The sequence below is a fragment of the Pteropus alecto genome, unplaced genomic scaffold, assembly GCF_000325575.1.
Source record: "Pteropus alecto unplaced genomic scaffold, ASM32557v1 scaffold79, whole genome shotgun sequence".
Classification (NCBI taxonomy): Eukaryota; Metazoa; Chordata; class Mammalia; order Chiroptera; family Pteropodidae; genus Pteropus; species Pteropus alecto.
Window position 1 is genome coordinate 1760378 of NW_006494612.1, and position 22520 is coordinate 1782897.

The 22520-nt window shown below is 32.6% G+C and overlaps 1 protein-coding gene and 2 non-coding genes across 13 annotated transcripts in view; 1 reads left to right on the forward strand and 2 right to left on the reverse strand.

Moving 5' to 3' along the window:
• Positions 1 to 22520, reverse strand: part of HACE1 (HECT domain and ankyrin repeat containing E3 ubiquitin protein ligase 1) — a 78539-nt gene that overhangs the window by 30266 nt on the left and 25753 nt on the right. For 7 of the 11 annotated variants that reach the window (XM_025042390.1, XM_015600112.2, XM_025042388.1 and 4 more), the window contains 8 exons: positions 18224 to 18306; positions 14600 to 14696; positions 13603 to 13704; positions 12877 to 12983; positions 8733 to 8979; positions 3040 to 3374; positions 1849 to 1917; positions 1508 to 1595 (listed from right to left, as the gene is read on the reverse strand). In XM_025042390.1, the coding sequence (XP_024898158.1) occupies positions 1508 to 1595; positions 1849 to 1917; positions 3040 to 3374; positions 8733 to 8979; positions 12877 to 12983; positions 13603 to 13704; positions 14600 to 14696; positions 18224 to 18306 (1128 nt within the window). The remainder of the gene's footprint in view (positions 1 to 1507; positions 1596 to 1848; positions 1918 to 3039; positions 3375 to 8732; positions 8980 to 12876; positions 12984 to 13602; positions 13705 to 14599; positions 14697 to 18223; positions 18307 to 22520) is intronic. The other 4 variants (XM_015600111.2, XM_006926035.3, XM_025042389.1 and 1 more) reach the window with 2 other exon arrangements.
• LOC112474403 lies at positions 20914 to 21032 on the reverse strand. The gene has a single exon (XR_003044352.1). It is a non-coding gene; the product is annotated as a 5S ribosomal RNA (ribosomal RNA).
• Positions 21348 to 21451, forward strand: LOC112474415. The gene has a single exon (XR_003044358.1). It is a non-coding gene; the product is annotated as a U6 spliceosomal RNA (small nuclear RNA).

A 22520-nucleotide genomic window follows, 5' to 3' on the forward strand; every position in this document is an offset into this window, starting at 1 on the left:
CAGCTTCAGTGAAAGAGTACCCATCTCACATGACTGTTATAAAAATAAAATAATCCATGTAATGCAAATGTATGGTACCTGACTTAAAGTTAGCATTCAATAAATGTATATTATTACTACCTTCTCTTTTACATTATCATTAAATAGATGTCAAAGAATTTATATAAATGTGTATAATTTTATAAGCTTTTATAATTCTTAGCTTTCTTTAACTTCTGAAAGGGTCAGTGTTCCTAAAGACATTTAAAAACACCTATAGTATTTCTTATGATTACTAATCAAACCATAGCTTCTGGTCTATCTTACATTTCTAACAAATTATTTCCTAAAATTTTGCCATGATCATGCCATTCTCTTGAAGCAAAGTTATCAGTGGCTCCTGACAGCCTAGCAAACAAAGAAGATTCTTTAATCTGGCAATCAAGGCTCAACACAGTATGACCCCAATCTACCTTTCCAGAATTATATCTCATTCCTCACCTACACAAAATTTCTGCTTCGATCTCTACAGTTTTATACAATTTTTCACCAGATATGCCCTGGTCCAAATCTTGGCTAGAATATTCATCTTCCCCCATTTACTCCCATCAAAATTTTGCATGTTTTTCAAGGTCCAGTTTAAAATCCACCTCCTCTTTTAAATTTCCCTTGATTATAGCAGCCGGAAGCAAGCTCTTCATCTCTTAAACTACTAAAGAACCATGTAATACTGTAATTACTATTTTATAGAAACATTTATTATCTCCCTTGCTAGACTGAATTAAGAACCTCTTAGAGAAAGGATATATGTCTCTATCTCCAAAACAACTATTATTAAACATATATACTAGTCACTATTTAAAACTTATTCTTCACAATAATTTTATGAGGTTGGTGTCATTATCTCTATCTTACAGATAAAGAAACCAAAGCTCAAGGATGTTAAAAATGTGCCCAAAGTCACACAATTGTTAAGTAGCCAAACAAACTTTTTCTAACATGTTTACGAAACATGAGATTTGTGGAATGAACCCTGGCAGGGAAAGGTTCTCAGGTCAAAAAGTTTGGAAGATTAATGAAGTTAAATCACTATTTTTACCAAAAGGTTTCTCAAAGCCTTTAATAACCTGCTGATAAACTTTATGAATATCCAACATAGCATATGTTATATTTCCCAAATGCATCTGGAAATAAAATCCTTTTCTTAAGGACTATGAGCCTTATAGCACTAGCGTTTCTAACATGAAACTCATTTCAGGAAATGTGGGAACGTATTCTATTGTCTTTGAATAAGCCATGGCACATAGTAGGACCTCAACACACATTTCTTGAAGAAGAAAAATTACTCCTCATATTAAAGTAACATACTTTAGTATATAGTGTAACTCTACCTACTAAATTAAATAAGGTAATTTCATTCCTCTTATAGCAGAAGGTCTCAAGTATAATAATTACTTCATTAAACAGTACTCAAATTTAAAAATTAATTTTCATTAGACAAAGTAAAAAGATTAAGAGAAATTTCTACCTGTGCTTTTATGATATGCATGAATCTTGACATCAACTCAGGACATTCAAGGAGGAAGTGAAAGTGGTCAAATATAATTTTGGGATTTCTAAAAGAAAAATATATTTTGTTTAAATGGAAAGGAAGGATGAGTAGCATTAAGTGATTCACACGGGTAGATTTACATATATAAATACTGAAACAGAAGAGTTAACACATATTCATCCATACCTACTATACTTGCACTTGTCATTGAGCATTTTTTAAATAGTTTAACAGAGGTAACATTTTTTCTGTTGAGATAAGAACAAGTAAGGAAGGAAAAGACTGAAGGGCATTCCATGAATCCAAGAAAGCCTTACCTGTTAACAAAGCATTTTAAGACTTCATCGTGTTTGCAGACAAATTCAATGAAACGAGGTGAAGTCATTCTGGGGGTGGGGGTAAAAAAATAATCAAAACATATACACGAAAGTTGATGATACAACATATTTGATAACTATGTATTGAACTGGACTGGCTTCTAGACAAAAAAATTGGGGATTTGGATTGTCTTTTTAAGTTTAAGAAATTGAGGCACGCCTAGTCAATCTATAAAATGAAAAAATTTATAGAACTTTTCATTAACAGATGATATGAACAAGTGACTTCTCAAAAACCTTGAAATGTTAAGCATCTCTATATATTTCAAATACATAATGTATTTGTATCCTATACAAAGTAGAAGTCACCATTCTACATGTTAATAACTTATACAATGCTTAAAACTCAAATATTTTGGACTAATTCTAGATCAGTACATTAAGTATCCTAAAACAAGATCAAATAGAACCTAAAATCAACAAATTACTATTTGTTGTCCTGAAATTACAAAAAAGTCACAGCGTTTCTTTGTCTACCACAGAAGGAAATAATAAGCATGTAGTGTAAGCTTTGACAGGCAGTTAGGTTTTCTCTTTTTTGTAACACAAGCGCCTGACTTAAGTTTTGGTTGCCAAGGTTCTACTTCAAAGAGGCATATACTTCAAAGATGGCTATCTTTAATAAACACATTGCCAGCCACACAACTAGATAAAGAGCCAGACCACCTCCCGCCACAGAGGCCTTTTTGTTTTAAAGATCTTGGTTGATTTTGATAACTGACCAGTTGGCCCACTTGTTTTTTCTCTTCTCACACTTTAAATTCTCACTTATGTTTTAAATTCACCAATAAAGAGTGAGCCCCAGAAATACTAGGTCCCCCACCCTGACTCCCCAAAAATGAGAACTTCTCCAGGCCCATATGCACACCCACTTGTGAGCTAGCTCTTGCGGGCACACGCTCTCACTCTTGCTCTCTCCCTGAGACCTTGCTGTGTGGTCCCAGGTGTGCCATGTAATTTCCAGACCTTGTAAGTAATAAACCTTTTTTTCTTTTTTTTCAAAGTTTCCTGATGGTTATTGCTGAAAGGCGCCTTGGAATCATAATAAGAACCACAAGGGCTGGTCCAGCCACAAGATTGGTTATTGATAGGCTGAGACCTGCACACAAAACAAAGCAGAAACCCTCTTACCCTGGAGGCATCTGACAAGAACAGCACATGTAAAAAGCTTGAATGACAGCACTTAGCCGGTTAGCTGTCATAGAAATAACATCCTGACAGTCTGCACTGGCTTCCTGTTTCCCTCCTAGAGCATCTGGTTTAGATTCCCTGGTGCCAGTGGATAGATTTTCATAGCTCCCAGGTCCTGGAGGTTCAAATGGAGGAATGGAAGTACCATCTTGATCTTGGCCTTTTTGTTTTAGTAAAATAGAAGTGATATCCGTTGAGTCCTTTTTGTTTTTCATCAGTTCTGTAGCTATTAAAACTAGCCATTCATCTAATGAGTGCCAAAGCAATTCGAGAGGCTAAGAGAAAAAGAAAAGCGTTTTTTAAACATCATTCTGAAACTACAGGGCAAAAACCAGACAAATATTATAAAAGAGAAAATTTACTGTAGATACTTCTATTTTCCCAAGTTAATGTAACATCAATGCCTATAGGTAAATAATAAAAACATATGTCATATAAATAACAATTTCTTCATTTGTAGCAAAAATTTAATTTGCATTTATTTACTCCTTGGGATAGAAAGGGAAAACTAAAACTACAAAACATGTACAAGCAATCTTTCTTCTTTTAAAAATTTTAATAAAATATTTAGTTTTAAAAGCATTATTACATATATATAATCCCCCAACCTTTACTGTATTAATGTGTCAACAATTTTAATTATGTCTTTTTTCAGTTAAAAAAGATAATTCCTAAAGACCTTAATAGTTTACTATGCTCTTTACATCTAATTCCTAGAATTTTGAAAATTTATAACAAGAAATTTTTAAATGACATATTTATATATACATATACACATCTGCATATTTATATGCTTACACATACACACACACACAATTCATCTCTAAAAAACAGTAACCATCAAATACTGACTAGCAAATTCTTAATTCCAAGTAAAGATTAACAGCTTAAAAAAGAAATGGTGGAAAGTAAATTGTTTCTTTGGAGAACAAAAAAATGTCTTTTGTAAATTAACAGCAAATAAAATTTTATTTTTTAAATATTATGTTATCACAAATGCTACAATAGGACTAAATATTAGAGAAGACAGAATACATACATCCTCTGTAATAATTAGTAGTTTTTAACACAAGTGGAAATATAAATGCCCAACTACTGTTAAAAGACCTGCTACCAGGAATCCAATGTACAGCAACATGACTAGTTATCAATACTGTATCACATAATTGAAAGTTGCTATGAGTAAAGCTTTAATGTTCTCACTATAACAACAAAATGGTAATTATGGGAGATGAAGGATGGATGCACTACCTAACCTGTGATAAACATTTAGCAATATCTATGTGTTTCAAATCATCACATTGTATACCTTAAACTTATATATTATATGATATGTAAATTAAAGCTCAGTAAAGCTGAGGGAAAAGAACCCGCTAAACATTTTTTATTCCAAATAATGGTTAACAATGTGTGTGTTTGGGGAGTGGGGGGAAGAGCAGGGAGGTAATGATTAAATGGTCCTTCATTCCTACAGTACTTTAAATATTCCTATAGAGAATGATAAATTTTCTACAAATGAATGTAAAAGTTAATCTTACTTTTTGATTCTTATGTGATCACAGAATGGTATAAACTAGGCCATGAATTTGAGAAAGACTGCCCTTCCAATACTTCAACTAAAAGAAATAATCTTACTTTTAAAGACCACTACACAAAGGTTACCATATTTGGAAGCTTAGAAAATGGTTAAATAACCTGTTCAGCCAGAAAATTCTTTCCAATTATTATCTAAAAAATCCTTCTGCTACATCTTCAGCCTTTCTTCAAGCTTCTAGAACATTCTCTTTCCGAGAATATTTGATTTACTGAATTCGCAAACAATTAAATCATCCCTAAGTCTTCACTGAATCATTAAACCAGAAAATGGAAAACAAAATTTGCAAACACATTCACCATCAACACAAACCTAATTCACTCATTCAATAAGTATTTAGTTAGTACTACTACTAGGTAAACAGGTAAGCAAAGGGAGAAACTAATTATACACTTTCTGAGGTTGAAATTAGCATCCCGCTGCCCCACAAGAGGGCTTTTCCATGATTAGGCACAGACAGCAGTTGGAAGATTCAGGGTCCCTGAGCTGCTTAAAGGGCAAAAGAACCAGTTGCCATAAACACTGACATGATACCATCACTGAAAATGTCTTAATTCTAATCATGATCCAAGTTTGGGTCTACAGTTTCTCTTCATGAGCAAAACATTCAACCTGCCGTAAATGATGAAAAAGAACTTATGTCAGCAAAAATATTTAGCTTTACATCAGAAAATGAACTTCCAAAACAGAAAGAACAGGTGGTGGTGATGTAAAACTGCTTGAAACAAAAGGAAAAAGGAGTAATTGGCCTCTGAATGAGAAGGGCTAAAACCAAGAAACTCAACACACTGGATGGAGAGGATCCTAAGGCAGGAAATGGTATGTGCTGCTCACGCACATGAGTGCACTGAACCTGAACCTACAACAATCCTACTTTCATAGACTTACTACGCGCAAATATTAAAGGCAAATTTTGATAAATTCAGATAATTTAAAAATAGGTCTGTGTAAAAATGACAGTAACAATGAAGATACTGAAAAGCTAGTTTTCAAAATTCTTTGTTGTGTAGCAAAAAATTAGAATGAGGGGAAAAAAGAGAAATGGTAAGTCATCTTAGGCCTTTCTTTTCTATTTCTTTCTTCATTCACATGCACTAAAACTAAATCCCATCCTTAAAGTATTTTGCCTAGAGAGTGGTCCCTATGAAGATATATTCAGAAAAGTAATTGTTCAACATCAGAAAGAATACTGTGACTACAACTTTAATTTTTAACTGTGATAGCAGCCACAGACAAGGATTAAATTTTAAAAATTAAAAGAAATTATTGCAAACCATATCTATGATGCTTTCTACATTCTTAAATAATGATAAAAACATTAGATAAGATACAGAGCACTGTACATATCAATTGTTACTGAAAAATGAGTCAATGACTATGGCAAATATTAGTGGTTTCTTGGCAGTGTGAAAATATTGCTTCATTTCATATTACTGAGTGATCTTCACCACAAAATTATATTCTACTTATAGAAACAATGACAACAATCATATATGATTTTCAAAACATTTTAAGTTATATTTCAATGCTATAATACATAATCTCAAACTTGTTGAACAATTAAAATTTTTTCAAGATCCATGTTCCACAGTAAGATACAAATTTGACAAGAAAGCATTACTAACTTAAGTTCATTAATAGCAATTTGAAATCCTGTTAGTCTGTTCTCAACTTGATAATGTCAAATGCTACAACCCAAAAGGTAAGATCTTAAAGTTACAAGTTTCTCAAGCTTTCCTGGCTTCCAAATTTTCCAAATTATACTTCTATGAAACTGTTAATAGTCAAAGCTTACTGTTTACAAAAAAAGCCTAAATTGTCTTCTCCATGTTCATCCTGCTCTGACTGCCAGAACTACATCCTCCTTCAGATGCTCCAAAGTTCCCATGGCGCTAGATAAAAATTTTTTAACACTGAAAAAATGGCTAGGTGGTAAGATTTAATTTAAAAGACTTCTAAGATAAATTATAAAACTAGTAATAGGATGTTAAATAATTTCACCTACTAAAAACACATGGCCTATAAACCCACTCATTTTAATGGAAAACCCATTAGTTAATCTTAATAGAGTGACATGTTCCAATTAATGAAATGGAAAGTGGGGATCAATTGCTACTTGGATAAAATGTAGTAAAAATTAAAATGGTATTTCCAGTCTAACATTATAGCAACTCAGCATATGTTTAAGATTTTTATAACTTGAATCATCCCACAATGAAGAGAATACTTTATAATACATAGATGACAATGTAAGTTCTATTTTATCCTTCTAAGACTTTTTATACATAGATGACAATGTAATTTCTATTTTCATCTTTACAAAATTTTTATTTTTATTCATATATATCATTGAAACATGGAGTCTGGATTCCATAAAAGAAAAGTTAAAAAAACAAAACTAAACAAAACAAAAAACAGTGCTATTCTCTTCTACTCAGTTATATCTATACTGGGTGGGTAGAAAACTAACATTTAAATCAAGCATTAAGGGTGGATAGAGAGGCTGGCTACTTAGCACATACTTATTTTCTGATATAATCAGCAAATAGATGGCAAACTCAAATTTTACCAAACAAAAAAGAAATCAGACAATAGTGAATATAAATAATAGACCATAACTATACCTGATTTAACCTTTCTATCTATCATTATAGATGAGTTGAAAGAATGAGAAGAATATCAAATCAGGGGTAGAGTCAGTAACTTAACAGCATGAGCCATGCCAGAACACATAAATATCACATAACACGAATATTGAGGAAAACTCACTTAAAACAGCACTTGACAAAACACCGGATCAACAGTTGAGAAGTTTACAAACAGTAAGTTAACACTCTCAATTAGAGGTCAAGGAAGTAGTGTGTGAAAAACCAAAATTTGAATTACAAGAAGATGCATAACTTCCTTCTTCCAGGAGGTGGCACAACAGGGGAAGGAAAAAAAAGGGGGGGGGAGGAGGGAGACAACAGCTGAAAACTCTTTTTTATACTGATTTTTTTTAAAAAAAGAGCAAAGCAGACAAACAGATGCACAGATACTTATACATACTTTCTTAAAAAACTATACCTGTTTACTAGTATTAAAGAATCTACTAGTGTCAAATGTTTACAAACCATTTATCTGTGTCTGCCAAAACTTTTCCAGGTAAAAACCATTTAGCATAGCTCATTAATTTATTTGGAACTTTTTATAGACAGTAAAGTTCTCAATCACAACTAGTTTTGGAGGAAGTGGCACATAAAAGCAGTTATATCACTTTTTGGATAGATAATCTTTTATACTCAAAAGACTTAAGAAATATATAACTTGTTATGAAATTGAAAGCAAATTTTATACTATGAAAATCTCTTAAGATAAAATACCTTTAAAAAAATAACATGAAAATCTTATTAAATTACACATCTGTCCAAAATCTGAGTTATTTGAAAATTCAATACCATAAAAGAGCATTAACAGTAGCAATTACAGCCAGTTCATTTTGTTTACTTCATAAAATTATAATTTAATATCATTAGCAACACTACCTTAGGTTTTATATGGAATCATTCTTCCAAGGATTCCATCCATAAATGTGCTTGTATGGAAGAAGCAACTGAAGCAATACAAAGTATTTTAAGAAAATATGTATCTCAATTGATTCTTCCTTGAAGTGATCCCAGGAATTAACTGTTGGTAAACCAAGTAACTAAAAGTAACCCTATTTTAAAAACATGTACATGGACACACAAATAACACATACATGATAACAAAATCTAAATAAAAACTGAATATTTTCTTTCCTTCTGAATAAGAAATATTTTTTTAAAAAGCATCATGGCTGCATATTGCCATATTAAAAACCTATAATCCGATTTAAAAAGTAGATTTAATTAAACATTAAATACCTTTACCCTTAGAATAAAACACTAATGTAATTAAAATTTTACTTGTAAGAAAAATATAAAAGCTCACCAAGTAAGACTTGCTGCTGATTAGACAGAGATGAAAGGAGATAGGTGTGCCTAACTTAAAAAGTGATATGGGTATGAACCAAACTTACGTTCTGTGTATGAGGTTTCTGATTAATGAATGCATGCTTTGTCAAATTCATCTCTTTTACGTCTATCTTCCTAACAACGTCATATACTTTTCTGACCTTGAACACCTGGCTTCTTGGAGTTTTATTCCCGTTGTAGCCCATATCGATTCCATTACTGGGAGAGGATGGACCAATTCGAAAGACATGACAAAATATCCTCACAATCCTTAAAAGACTCTTCATTTGAGCATCATAATTACTAGACAGGCTAAAAATAAAAATTAAAATATGAACAGATTAGATACAATAAAACAAATTACATCTTAAAATATTTTAAAACATTTTCATCAACTGACCATTTGTTTCATAATATAAAGAGTAAAATTCTTTTCCTATCATGACAGAAGATGGAATGTTTTGTTTAACAGGAAGTTGCCAAATATATATTATTTGGATTCCCTATGAATAAATTGTTAATTTTTAAGCCAACAGAATATAACCAATGATCAAAACATAAAATATGAAGAAAATCACCACTGTCGAACAGTTGATTTCTTGAGACACCAACTTCAAGGCAATCTCCAACTTTCACTTCCAAGAGTATATTCCTAAATTAAACTGATTCTTTAGAACTGAGAACAAACATTTCACAGAGAAGCAACATAGAAATGTTGGCGTTATGTTCTCAGGCCAACCCACAACTCAATTGTAGATCCTGAACGCTCTACTATTCTATCTCTAACTCCATTTCCCCTCCCTACCCCAGCATAATAATCAATAGTTCACATATAGAACATTTACAAATTGAATAATCTTAAAGTTACTATCTGTATCAGGGTGGTTCTCTATATAATGGGTTGTCTTATGACTCTATATAAATATAGGAAATATATCCCACTATGGAAGAAAAAGAAGATTCAAATCCAATTAACACTAAACCATATTGAATATAATAGAAACCTTTGACCAATCGCAAAGCCCTTCAGAATCCCATAGTGCTTGGGGATTGATTGTTCATCATTATGAATATCAACCATTACTCTTCCACGAAGAAACTGAAGAAGACAGGCTAAATTTGTATCGAATCTAATGTTAGATCTTTTTTAAAAAAATTGTTGTTGTTCAACAGGTGGTTTTATTTTGAAATCTCTAACATCAATTATCTTATATTACAATAGCTATTGCATGAACTTTTGGACAGAATGGTATAATTGTCTTTGTACAAATTTAATTATCAAAGCTTATCTAATCTTACCCCAAGTGTATTTTACCCAGTTCATTAAAATCTTCCTCTAAGACATTTTTAGCTATCTCTTAGCATTAAAAAAATAATAAGAATTAGTAATTAGTGAAAATAGCAAATGCCTACTTCTAAGTATTTCAGTTTGATAATATCAAATTAGAGGGTATTTTGTATCCTGGTGACATGTGAACCAAAATTTCCTGACATTTTCACTTCAATATTCACATTGTTTTCTCATTCTAAGAATTATTAAATTGTTAAAAATAGCCAATAAAATGAGTTATCAGTTATAAATATTAGTAAAACACAATAGCTATTGACTGGGACAACTACAGCACATTAGCAAATCTTTTTCTTTGTTTCAGAAACTATGAATCGAATGTGTACAGAATCATTAGTTTAGCTTGTACTGATTTTTACATGTTTGTCCTTACAAACTGTTTCTAATTCAGTATCATAAGATTCATGAGACTGACAATATGGAAAGGTAGTTTGGTTGAAACTATTTTCTTCTTTTACTGTGTTGCAGCTCTTAGAAAAGCTAACTACAATGATTCTCAAATTCTTCTCCATGAGAAAGGTGTGATTTGATTTTCCTCTACAAAATTACCATATATATAAATATTTGTTTTAAGTTCCTGATCAGACTTAACTTAAGGTAAGTAGTATTATCTTGCACAATGGAATTCAATATATTATCATCGTATTAACATAATCTAATGTTTTTATATTACTTTACCCAGTTTTAACTTCTTCCAAGCTGACTGGTCTAAAAAACATCATTTCTCATTTTCCAACCAGTGAAATATCTCTTTCATATTACGTAAAAGATTATGAAATCCAAACTTCATAATATTCTTCCCCAGTTGATAATAAAATAATTTCTTCCCAAGACGCCAGATCTCAATATAAAAGTTTACAAATGAGTTTCCTAATTCAAACTCCTATCAATGTACCTACTACTTTTGGTTTATATGGGAATTATACTTCCATTCAGTTTCTTACTTGGCAAATAGCTGTAATTTGTTCATTTGTACACTGATCACAAATAAAACACAACATCATGTGCAAAAGGGCCCTCAGTAAATGTTATCTTTAGCAAATATTCCTAGAATTGGTTAGACAAGACTTCATTTTTCCAAAAGTCTTCTAAACACCACCTCAACTGTCACTAATATACATTTGAATCAGTCATTTTCTTAATTAAAATTTCTATTAAAGTAGCCAAAATTAGATCACATTGTAGATTAAGAAACAAATGATTCACAAATGAAAAAAAAAAGACAATCTGCAAAATTAATTAGTGGGTGAAATGATTTGTATTTGAAATCCTTTTAGGAATCTTGGTAGCTGTGAGATAACAGAAAATACATCTACTAGGTTTCTGCCCCCAGTTCCTGGCACCAATCTTCTAAAACCTTTATAATTTCTTACGTGATAAGAGCACTAGGACCATTTTTCGTTCTAATATTTGGTCTTTGATGCCAGTTCTTCACACAGAATTCCTAAACAACTTGACACTGCCTGGGTGATAGCAGTGTCTTGTTCTATGAGGTGACTCTTGGTGGACTCCTGGATGGAGCTGGTCATCGGGAAGACCAAGCCATGATTAGAAGCTTGAAATTTTCTGCCCCAACCCCCAATCTCCAGAGAGGAGAGGGGCTGGAAATGAAGTTAATGATCAACATGCCTATGCGATGAAGCCTCCATTAAAAGCCAAAAACTATGGGGTTCAGGGAACTTCCAGGTTGGTAAACACAACCATGTACCACGAGGGTGATGCACCCCAACTCCGTGGGGACAGCTCCTGTACCAGGGACCCTCCCCCACAGACCTCACCCTGTGTATCTCTTTATCTGACTGTTCATCTGTATCCTTTATCATATCCTTTAATAAACCAGTAAGCATGAATGTTTCCCTGAGTTCTGCGAGCTGTTCCAGGAAATAATCGAATCCAAAGAGGAAGGAGGTCATTAGAACCTCCAATCTATAGTCAAGTCGGACAGAAGTTATGGGTAACCTGGGGATCTACGACTTGCTATTGACATCTGAAGGTAGGGGTGGGATCAGTCCTGTGGGATCGGACACTATCTCCAAAGGAAGACAGAAATAAAGGGCTACCCTAAAGAATTTGACAATGTAGTGATTTATAGAAACAGCACAGAGTTTGAAGGAATAAAGTCCAGTTGCAACTAACAGAGGTAAGAGAAGACCATGACCTATTCTTAAGACTGTCAATGTATTAAGAAGTGAAAAGAAAACTACAAAGGGGAGAGCATCCAAATTAAAAGTGGGCCAAATTTGTAAGCCACAAAATAACAAAGTAGCCATTTCTAAATGGCTGTTTACTCCTAATTGGGGTAGCTAACTACATGCAAAGAAGTGTAGCTGCAGGAAAATTTAATATACTTAAATGCAAACATTATAAAGGCATTAACTGCACAGATTTAGTGATTAGCCATTAAAACTAAAGAATCTTTTGGAAAGAATAAAGAACTGAAATGACAGAACATTTCAGGGATAAAACTCTATAAGGAATGATGAGAGGCTGAAAAGTAGCTTATACCATTTTATAATTAGTGGTCAAGATTCCTAAACTACTTTCTTGATTCTTCTTTATGCACATTATACTTACATGACTAGTCTAAACAGTCATTTTATAAAATTCTAGACATGTATGCTCAAACACATTTAAATAAATCTCTAGTTATAGTCTCTTTAGAGAGATTAAAGTCTCTTCAGTAAAAGTTGACTGCCCTGGTCCTTTAAAACAAAACAATGATGTGTCAGCAAATTTACAGAACATCTTACCACTAACAAAAAGGCATCCAACAAAATAAACTATTCCCAGAAAAGCCTAAAAGGAGATAAAGCTGACAGACACTGCTACCTACTGATGTGTTTATGTTTTGAAACACTTACCTAAGCAGTTTATGACCATTTGTTGTGGCTACTTCAGCAAGGCTTGTTAAAATCTTTAGGTACTGGCTTTCACTTTGCTGAGACAAATGTTCTAAGACTTGCCGTAACTAAATTTTTTATAAATAAAAAAAAGTGGTTATATAATAATCCATTATATTTTATCAAGAAATTAAAAAACTATTAGTTTAATAAATATCCTAAAGCTTATTAGCTGAAGTTAAACCCTTTACAGTTATTTTGCCTTGCATAACTAATAGAGATGACATAAAATCTTTGTTCAAAATCACCCAGTAAGGAATCAATAAAAAACAAATAGAATAAAAATCACCAAGTTTATTTACAAAAATTTAATTCTAAAATTTAAGAGAAATTTAAACTCTGCAATTTTTTAAAGAGTAAAGCTAATCTAAATACAGAGCTCAGTTAAGTACTGATTACCAATCTTAACATGACATTCCTCCATAGAGTCTTTTCCTCTACCTATGGGGAATATCCTAATTCTCTTAAGGAGACCAAAGACCCAGAGGACAGAAGATTCATAATGTCGAATTTAACAGAAAATTAATTAATTATTATATAATTCATACTTATCCTAAGCAAATTCATATATTATTGTAAACATTTAAGTATTTATAAGAAAATTATGAAGCACATTTGTAAACTACCATATATGCTAAGCATGAATAAAGTTCGTTCGTTTACAAGCTACTAGCACAATTACATTACCATGTTTTCTCGGAGATCTTCATTCTGTGTCATTTGAATAATAGTCTGGAAAAGCCTAGGGTGATACTGAATTAATACTTCACAGGTCTCTCCATATCCACCCTAAAATAGATAGATAGATAGATAGATAGATAGATAGATAGATAGATAGATAGATAGATAGATAGATAAATGATTTAAAATTACAGGTTTAAAAACAAAGTTCCTGAAGAAAAACTTGTACATCCCACAGGTTAGGAGCTTAGTCCCACAAGAGTGTCCGCACTTCAGAAGTCAAGCACAAATCCAGGCCACTCATACATTTGACTAATCAGCTATAAGTCAGGAGTTCCCACAACTCCCTCAAGTTTGATAATTTACTAGAAGAGTTCACAGAACTCAAACACTTTTCTATTACCTGTTCATTATAAAGGATGCACCTCAGGAACAGCCAAATGGAAGATTCATAGCGCAAGGTATGTAGGAAGGGGCATAGAGCTTCCAAGCCCTCTCTGCGCTTACCACCTTCCCAGCCCTTTGACACGTTCATCAACCCCAGAAACTCTCTGAGAAGCCAACTGTTTAGGGTTTTTAGGGAATTTCCATTACATAGGCATAACGGATTAAATTATTGGTCATTGGTGACTGAACTCAAGCTCCAGCCCCTCTCTGCTTCCTGGGAGTAGGGGAAGAGGTTGGTTGCTTTCTAATCACATGGTTGGCTCCTCTGGCAACCAGCTTCCATCCTGAAGATATCTAGGGACATTCAGCCACCAGTCTGTCATTAAGATACAAAATGACATATTATCTAGAAATGCCAAATGTCTTAGAAGCTGTTGTGTCAGAAACTGGGAGAGAGACCAACATGTATTTCTTATTACACAGTTCCTTTTAAGGATCATATTCTTTTCAGAATAAAAATCTTTGTACCCGTCCTCTCATTTGAGAAAAAAGTGGTTTTACCAGTCTCAATGTCTATTATAAGGTAAGGGGCTAAGAATGTATAACAACAACATACCTGTACACATAAATCCAGAGGGGTTACTCCATTTTTGTCTGGCAGATATTTGGCTCCTCGTAATAAAAGAATCTGTGCTGTGTCTCTCTGACCATGACTGTACAGAAATGGAACCAAGTTAAAAATATAATCGTTTCAATTTAAAGTCTTTCTCTATGAATTATGAACAGTTAATATGAATCAACAGAGGATTAAAATTTTTATAAAACTCAGAGTTGGGTCTGGTTAGTACTTGGATGGGAGACCACCTAGGAAGACAAGATGTAAAAAATAAAAAATACGGGATTGTAAACTGACAGGGTTCTTGCAATCTGTGAGGTCAACCAAAGGTTGCCTCATCTAAAGAAAAAAAAAATGTCTCAAATTTTTAAAAGCTGAGAGGAAGATATGAACTACATCCTCAACAATCAGGAAAACTTTTAAGTCATACTTTCTCTGTGCAGATAAGAAACTGATGTATTAAATCTTAGAAGTGATCTTGGTACACATTACCTACAACAAATCATAATATTTGGAGATAAGTAGCTGTTACTCAGGCTTATGCTTTTTTTCTTCCAATCGCTTTCTTCTCAGCTCAAACCTACCGCCTTCCTACCACACACATCCAAAAGAACCTCGATACTCAAAATAAGAGTACGTTTTATGATACTTTTATACTTGGTAAAAAATAAAAAGGAAAGAAAGAGAAAGAAATATTAAAGTAAAGGAATGGGAGAGAGGTGGGAGTTAATTAGCCAAAAATACTGTCACGCTTCCAAACTTCATTTTATCAACCCACGCAGCTTCTGCTAACAGATATTCAATCTGATCTAGAATGGACAACTCTTATCCATATGCTCCATTCTCTGTAAGTACTCTCTTTCTAGTAGGAGTAAAATTAGTAACTACCACTTTTTCAGCTAGGAGAAAGTTACTTTGGATGTAGCAACTACTAGACGCCAGATCTTGTTATTCAATGAGCTAATCTGATCCTAGATACAGGCGACAAAATATAAACTTACAATCCAGAGACATTAAAGTTTAAAGCTAATTTTATGAAATACCCAAGAAAGCCATATAGTTTGAATGAGTATCTGATTAAAAAATTTTATTCTGTAAGTAAGAAAAGCTACTAAATCAAGCACAGGTGAAACTAGAACTCAGATCTCTGGTCTTCTAGACCAGTTCTTCTTCCACAATACCATTACCTAAAATGGTTCATCATTTTACAAAGAGAAAGACTACACAGATTTCTCTGAAACTTAAGGAAAAAACAAACTATTCTTATCTACAAAATGATACTGCATAAAGTTTAACTTATAACCAATTGGAACTTAACATTAAAAAAATAGGATCGTATTATAATCTGGTGGCAAATAATAAGTTATATCACTCTCTTGTTACTTTATTGTAATACTGATTTCTTTCTTTAATATAAAGATCAATAGGCCAAAACTAACTTAAGAACAATAGCTAATTTACTCAAGAGCAGAAAATCAAGAAACCAAGTTATTTAATATTCATGTGTCCAATCTTTCCAATTAACTATATGCATATGCTAGTTCTGTATATTTTGCTACTATACATGGCAATGTTTTATACATTTTTCAAACACGTAATTATAGTGATTCATTCATTCGAAAACATTTACTAAGATTTAAGCACAAAGCACCATACTACACAATGAATATAAAGTGGTGAATAAAATAAACAAAATTTTTGCTTTCATCGAGCTTTTGGTCTAGTAAAAGAGACACATTCTACACAAGTAAATAAACAATTACAAAATACAAAATACTATAAAGGAAATGATCCTAATCCTGTGATTGATAATTTGGGGAAAGGCCCGCTTAGATTAGTCAGAAATTGCCTTCTTAAAAAGTAAAAATGAAGCAGTGACATGAAGGAGTGAGCCATATAAAAAGCCTGGGGAAGAGCATTTTAGGCACAATAGCATGTAGAAAAGCCTGCTGGAAAGCATTCGCTGTGTTTAGGGAACTCAAAGAGAACCAATGCTGAGCAGGGGTCAGACCATGCTGGTCTCACAGGTCAAGGTGGAGTTTGGATTTTATTTTAAATGCAACAAAGAGGCACTGAAAAGTTTTAAATAGAGGGTTTAAACACAAAGTGACAAGAGCTGATATATTTTTTTTAAAAATCACTTTGGCTGCAAAAGAAAGAACAGATGGGAGGGAAACAGAGGAATGAGGAAGGTGGGTTAAGAGACTACTGCACTACAGTAGACAAGAGGTAACAACTTTAACCAAAGTGGTTTCAGTGAGTTGGAAAGAAGTAAAGAGATTAAGAAAGACAGAGAAAGAAATAAAAAATAATGACCTAGTTTCTGGTTTAAACAACTGGAGGATAAGGGTGCCAATGACTAAGATTTAAAAAAAACAAACAAAAAAACAAACAAAAAAAAAAAACGGAGGTTTGAAAAGGAAAATCAGAAGTTGTATTTTGGACATATTAACACCTGAGATTCTCTGAAACTTGCAAGTGATGATGTAAATCACGCAGGTGAACGTTCAAATCTGAGGCTTGAAAGAAAGGTCTGATCTAAAGATAACTCCTCAAGATAGGATACCATTTCAGGGAGTCAATCAATGATATTATTCATAAATTCAGGATACTATAGAAGGAACTGGTTTTCTAGCCAAGTAACCAAATCAAATACAATTTTAGAAAATGGCTGAATTCACATAAAATCTAAAGTCTAGAGACCCAAAGTCCTTATATTCTAATTCAAGGTTGTTCAATGCTAATTTGAATCATTCTGATCAAAGTAACATAAGACACTCTAAAGAGAAGGTAAACAAAAGCAGATATAAAACAAATTTCCAATAAAATGTTAAAAGAGGAAAAAAGGATAAGAAAAACACAGCTTTCTAGAGATCTGTATTTGAATATATCAGAGCCTAAATATTACAATTCATATAATCTAAAACAAAGACAAGAATCACTAGTGTACTGTGAGCTGCTCCTAACTGTAAACTACATTTACATATATTTTGTGTGTGTGTGTGTGTGTGTGTGTGTGTGTAATTATTTTATTGCTACCTCCTTAAAAACTGGGGTATATTTATTAATGTATCACTAATGCCTACAATAATGCATGGCAACACAGTAAGTACTAACTAAATGTTTGATTACTACATAAATGAGTCGATCAAGAAAATGAACCAAGACAGAGTACAAATAACTTAATGCATAATTTAATATCTATCAAGAATGATACAAGAATTTTTTTTAAAAAGTTACAAATCCAGAGAAAGCAAAACCATGGCTCTAGATCAAAAGATACTTTAATAGCTTATCTCACTGGAACTGACCTGATACTTAGTAAAGAAAACTATGGCATTTACTGGATTATATCTTTCCTTATTATTTTATAAATAATTAGTCTAAAATTAAGTAATCAAGTATATCAAAAGCTCCCGCCTATACTATATAAATGCAGTGACAATATTAAGAGAAAATACACTTCCTTATGCAGTTAACAGAAATATAATACTATACTTCATTTTAAAAAAGGAGCATAATATTTGTGAGAAAACAAGAGAGCTTTAGAATGTGTGTGTTTGGAAATATAGTAGATACACAGCATTCTTTAATGAGAGCATCTAGAAATATAGAATACCATACCTGCAAGCAAAGTACAATGGAGTGGCTCCTGATACATTTGGCCTGTTAATATCAGCACCACTGTCCAACAAGCATTGCACTGTCTGGTGGGGAAAAGAAACATTATTAAAAGTAAAGCCATAAAAGTCAAACAAAGACACAAATATCACAATTTTAATTCAAATAAGGGAAGTTCTTGCCACAACCTGAAGCTTTAAAAAAGAACAAGTAGGAACATGACAATTACGATGGCTGAACCAATTCAACTTTTGGTAAGCACTCTGAGCCTCTCAGGCACTACACAATATATGTGGAATTATCAATGTAATATAAACTATGTTAATCTGGTAATGTTCTAGAAAACTGACACATAGAGTGACCAAGGACTAGAAATTTAGCTAGTACAACTGAGGAACTGAATTTTAATTTTTTTATAATTTAACTGTAAACAGCCACATATGGCTAGTAAATTGGACAGTGCTGCTCTAAATATTTGAATTTAAAAACTAGAATTTTTTGTCTCTAAACTGAAAAAATAGGTACCGGAGCTAAAACTCTCTCAAAGTCAAAGAGCATAATGTTAAAAGTGCATTATGTTAAAAAAAAAAAAAAAAAATACTAAGTCTTTTTGCTAGTAACAGTAGCCAATACTGACTCAGTTTTTCTGAGTCATTCGTATATACTCTGTCCCCTAAGCTTTACTTCTGTAATCATCTGACTAATACTATTGAAAAGTAAGCTAATATAAAGTCTTAAAAATACATATCTGATGATTAGGGATTGGACAAGGCTCACCTAAAAACATTAAAAAAGAGAACCTTTTCTGGTTTTATTCCTATGAGCCTCACTTGAGTTTCTCCTCCAAAAAGGAAGTGTAAAAACTTAAAAGTTTTTGGAATTAGACTGTTTAATATTACTTCTGGATTGAGCACATGTGTTCATCTTTCTTGCTGCTCTAAAACCTAGTGCAATGTTGATTAAAAAAAAAAAAAAAAACTATAAAAACCTGCCAGGAAGAACAGGAAAGAAAGAATAAAAAGCATACTAGATAATCAATAAATTCTGAGAAAATGGCAAGCAAGCAAAGGAATAGTAATTGACTTAGGAGATCAAAGAAAGCTAAAGTCTAAGTGCCTTTATTTGGTTTATTCCAACAATAAACCAATTCTCGCTATAAAACACACAAAATACAGGAGCTGGAAGTACCAAGTATCATGGATGATAGGAATAGTTACTTAAAGCTAAAAATAGGAGTAGTAGTTGAAAGTCTATACAAATATATTTTTAAAAAAAAGTCGTATGCTTCCCCAGGACTCTTCTTCCCTATCCCACAGAGTTAGGTACTATTCCTCCCTATACAGTCTCAGAAGTAGCGAGGTTTATTCTTTGGACAAAGTGAACAGGGAGGCTCTGGACTGGCAGACAAGAAATACAGGTAAGAATAAGGATGAGGAGCCATGATGAAAACAACTAATTAAATGAAAATCTCCAGCCCCCCATATTCCACTGGACTCCCAGAAATCCAGAAGCCAGACTTCAAACTTCAAACTGAAAGCTTCGTCTCTGTAGACTGGCACCAGAGAAGAGTTCTACAGATACTGGTGTTACAGAATCACTAGTGCAGTTGTCCCCTCAGGGACTTTTGGTAATGCTGAGAGGTTTTTTTGATTTTCATGACTGCAGAAGGGAGAGTACAATGGCAACTAGTGGGTAGATGCCAGGGATAACTCTAAACAACCTATAATCTACGAACAGCCTTCAACAAAGAAATTTTAAGCCCAAAATATCAATAGTGCCAAGATGGTGAAACCTTGGCATACTGTGAGGCCAGTCAACAAATTGTGCCCATGAACATCGTGCTTCCAGCCAACACTGTAGTGCCTCATCACTACGCATGAATGGACAGACAATATTTAAGAGACATGAAGCAGGCCTCTAACCTATAAAACAAAAATTAAAAAAAGAAAGAAAGAAAGAAAAAGGAAGCCAGAAAAATAAAGACAATAAAAAAATAAAGAAAACAAAAAAATACAACAGTAAAAATGAGAAAACTAACATATACTCCCGCAGAAAAAAGAAAAAAATATTATATCCATGGGAAAAGAACAAGATCCTGGTGGAGGGAAGGGGGGGGCAGATAAAGAATAAAATATTAAAAATATAGAATAAAAATTCAATAGAAGCTTAGAAAGACAATGTTGAAAAACTCTGTAAGAAAAAAGTAAAACAAAAAGACAAGGAAAATAAGAAAAAATGAGAATGTTAACAGATCAACCCATGGATATATATTGTAGAAATTGAGAATAAAGAAAATACAGAAGGTGGGAGACCAGAGAAGTAATCAAGAAATAATACCAATAAATAATACCAATAAATTGAAAAGGTTCACCAAATACCCGTTAATAAATTAAAAGACCTTCAACGAGGCACATCAAAGTGAAATTTCATAATACTGGGGATATAAGACTGCATAGATAAGAAGAAATCAGACTGGCATTTTCTCAACAGCAACACTGGAATCTAAAAGATAAAATGTCTTTAGAATTGTAAATGACTTCCAATGTAGAATTCTATAGCTAGAAACACAATCACTTTTAATATGTTTTTTGTTTTTGTATTTTTTTTTTTTAGGCAAGGCAACCCTTGGTTGATCTCACAGATTGCAAGAACCTTGTCAGCTTACAATTCCTTTTTTTTTATTTTATTTTTTACGCCTACAGCACTTGGTCTTCCTAGGTGGTCTCCCATCCAAGTACTAACCAGGCCCAACCCTGCTTAGCTTCCGAGATCAGATGGGATCGGGTTTGTTCAGGGTGGCATGGCCGTAGACTAAATATATGGGTTTTTTTAAATGCCTAGGTATGTAAGATTTTGAAAAAAATTACCTCTAATGTACCTTTTCTCAAGAAGTTACTGGAGGGCATCCTCCTCCAAAACAAGAGACTACACCGAAACAGAAGATGTGGAATCCAGAATATTGGAGATAAAGCACAGAAAAGACTAAGAAATTTTCAGGTTTAGAGAAAACAAATAAAACTGACATATAGTAAATCTGTCTTTGTAGAAAACAGTACTGAGATACCCTTCAGCTCCTGTTTCGTAGAAGCACACAGGAAGAATTACTGACTCATAAAAAGATAACTGAGTGCTCACATCAGCAACACATATACTAAAATTGGAACAATACACAAATTAGCATGGCTCCTGTGCAAGGATAACATGCAAATTTGTGAAGCGTTCCACATTTTTTACAAGCAAGGAATTATCTAAGTATTGAAAGATAAGACATTTCACGCTGAAAATATATATAAATAGGTGAGTTGGTTGTAATACATTTAAAATTCAATTCCACCACATCGTAAGTTATATAAATGTGTTACCGCTATGATGTACACCTGAAACTAATATAATATTAAATGTCAACTGTAATTGAAAAATAAAAGCTAAAAAAATAAAATGTAATAAAATTTAAAAAAGAAAACTGAGAAAAGTCAATTTTTAATTTTAAAAGGATTATTCTAGATAGAAAATGTTATTATAGTTCACAATTTGATTCAACAATAAAGTGTTTACCTAACTATATATACAACTAATATTGTCCAACCAAAATCTGTGACATAATTAATTTTAGAAATTGGGGAAGAGAATTTAAATGAGTTAAATCTTCACTTACCATAACAAAAAATGATTCAGTATCTAAAAGTCATAAATTGAGAAAGAACGGTAGAAGCATATTATTTGGAAATAGATAACAAAAGAAAAGCTAAAAGAATTGAAAATTGTTGCCTGGTTATCATGACTTGACAAAGAAGAATGGTGGTTTAAGGACTATCATTTTTTATCACAAACATTTTGGTAAAAATATAATATTTTAAGATATAGTATTAATGTACTGCTACTTGAATTTACTTCTATCCCAAGAATTCCAAATTCTGTGTAATATGTATTAAAAATATTGTTAAATAAAATTTTATTAGCTATATAATTCCTTTAAACTGAGCTCAAGTGGTCAAGTACAGCTTTCAAATATAAGAAAATTAAGCATTTAGGTCATTATTTTATAAGCTAAGGCCTATTTAAGCCTTTTTATCATGACTTTCCCCTTTTTCATTTTTAATCTAGAAGCTGTGTCTGTTAGGTCCCGAAATAAGAGATGGATAACAGCAATAATGTTCACTGTTACAGTAATTATAGACAATAGACTCTCTCTCAAAAGGCTCAGGAGAAATGAAAGCAAATATATCAAAAATATGTATTAATATGAAATTAAAACCTAGAAATCTAGAGAGAAGCTGAAATAAAGTAATTATTAACATAG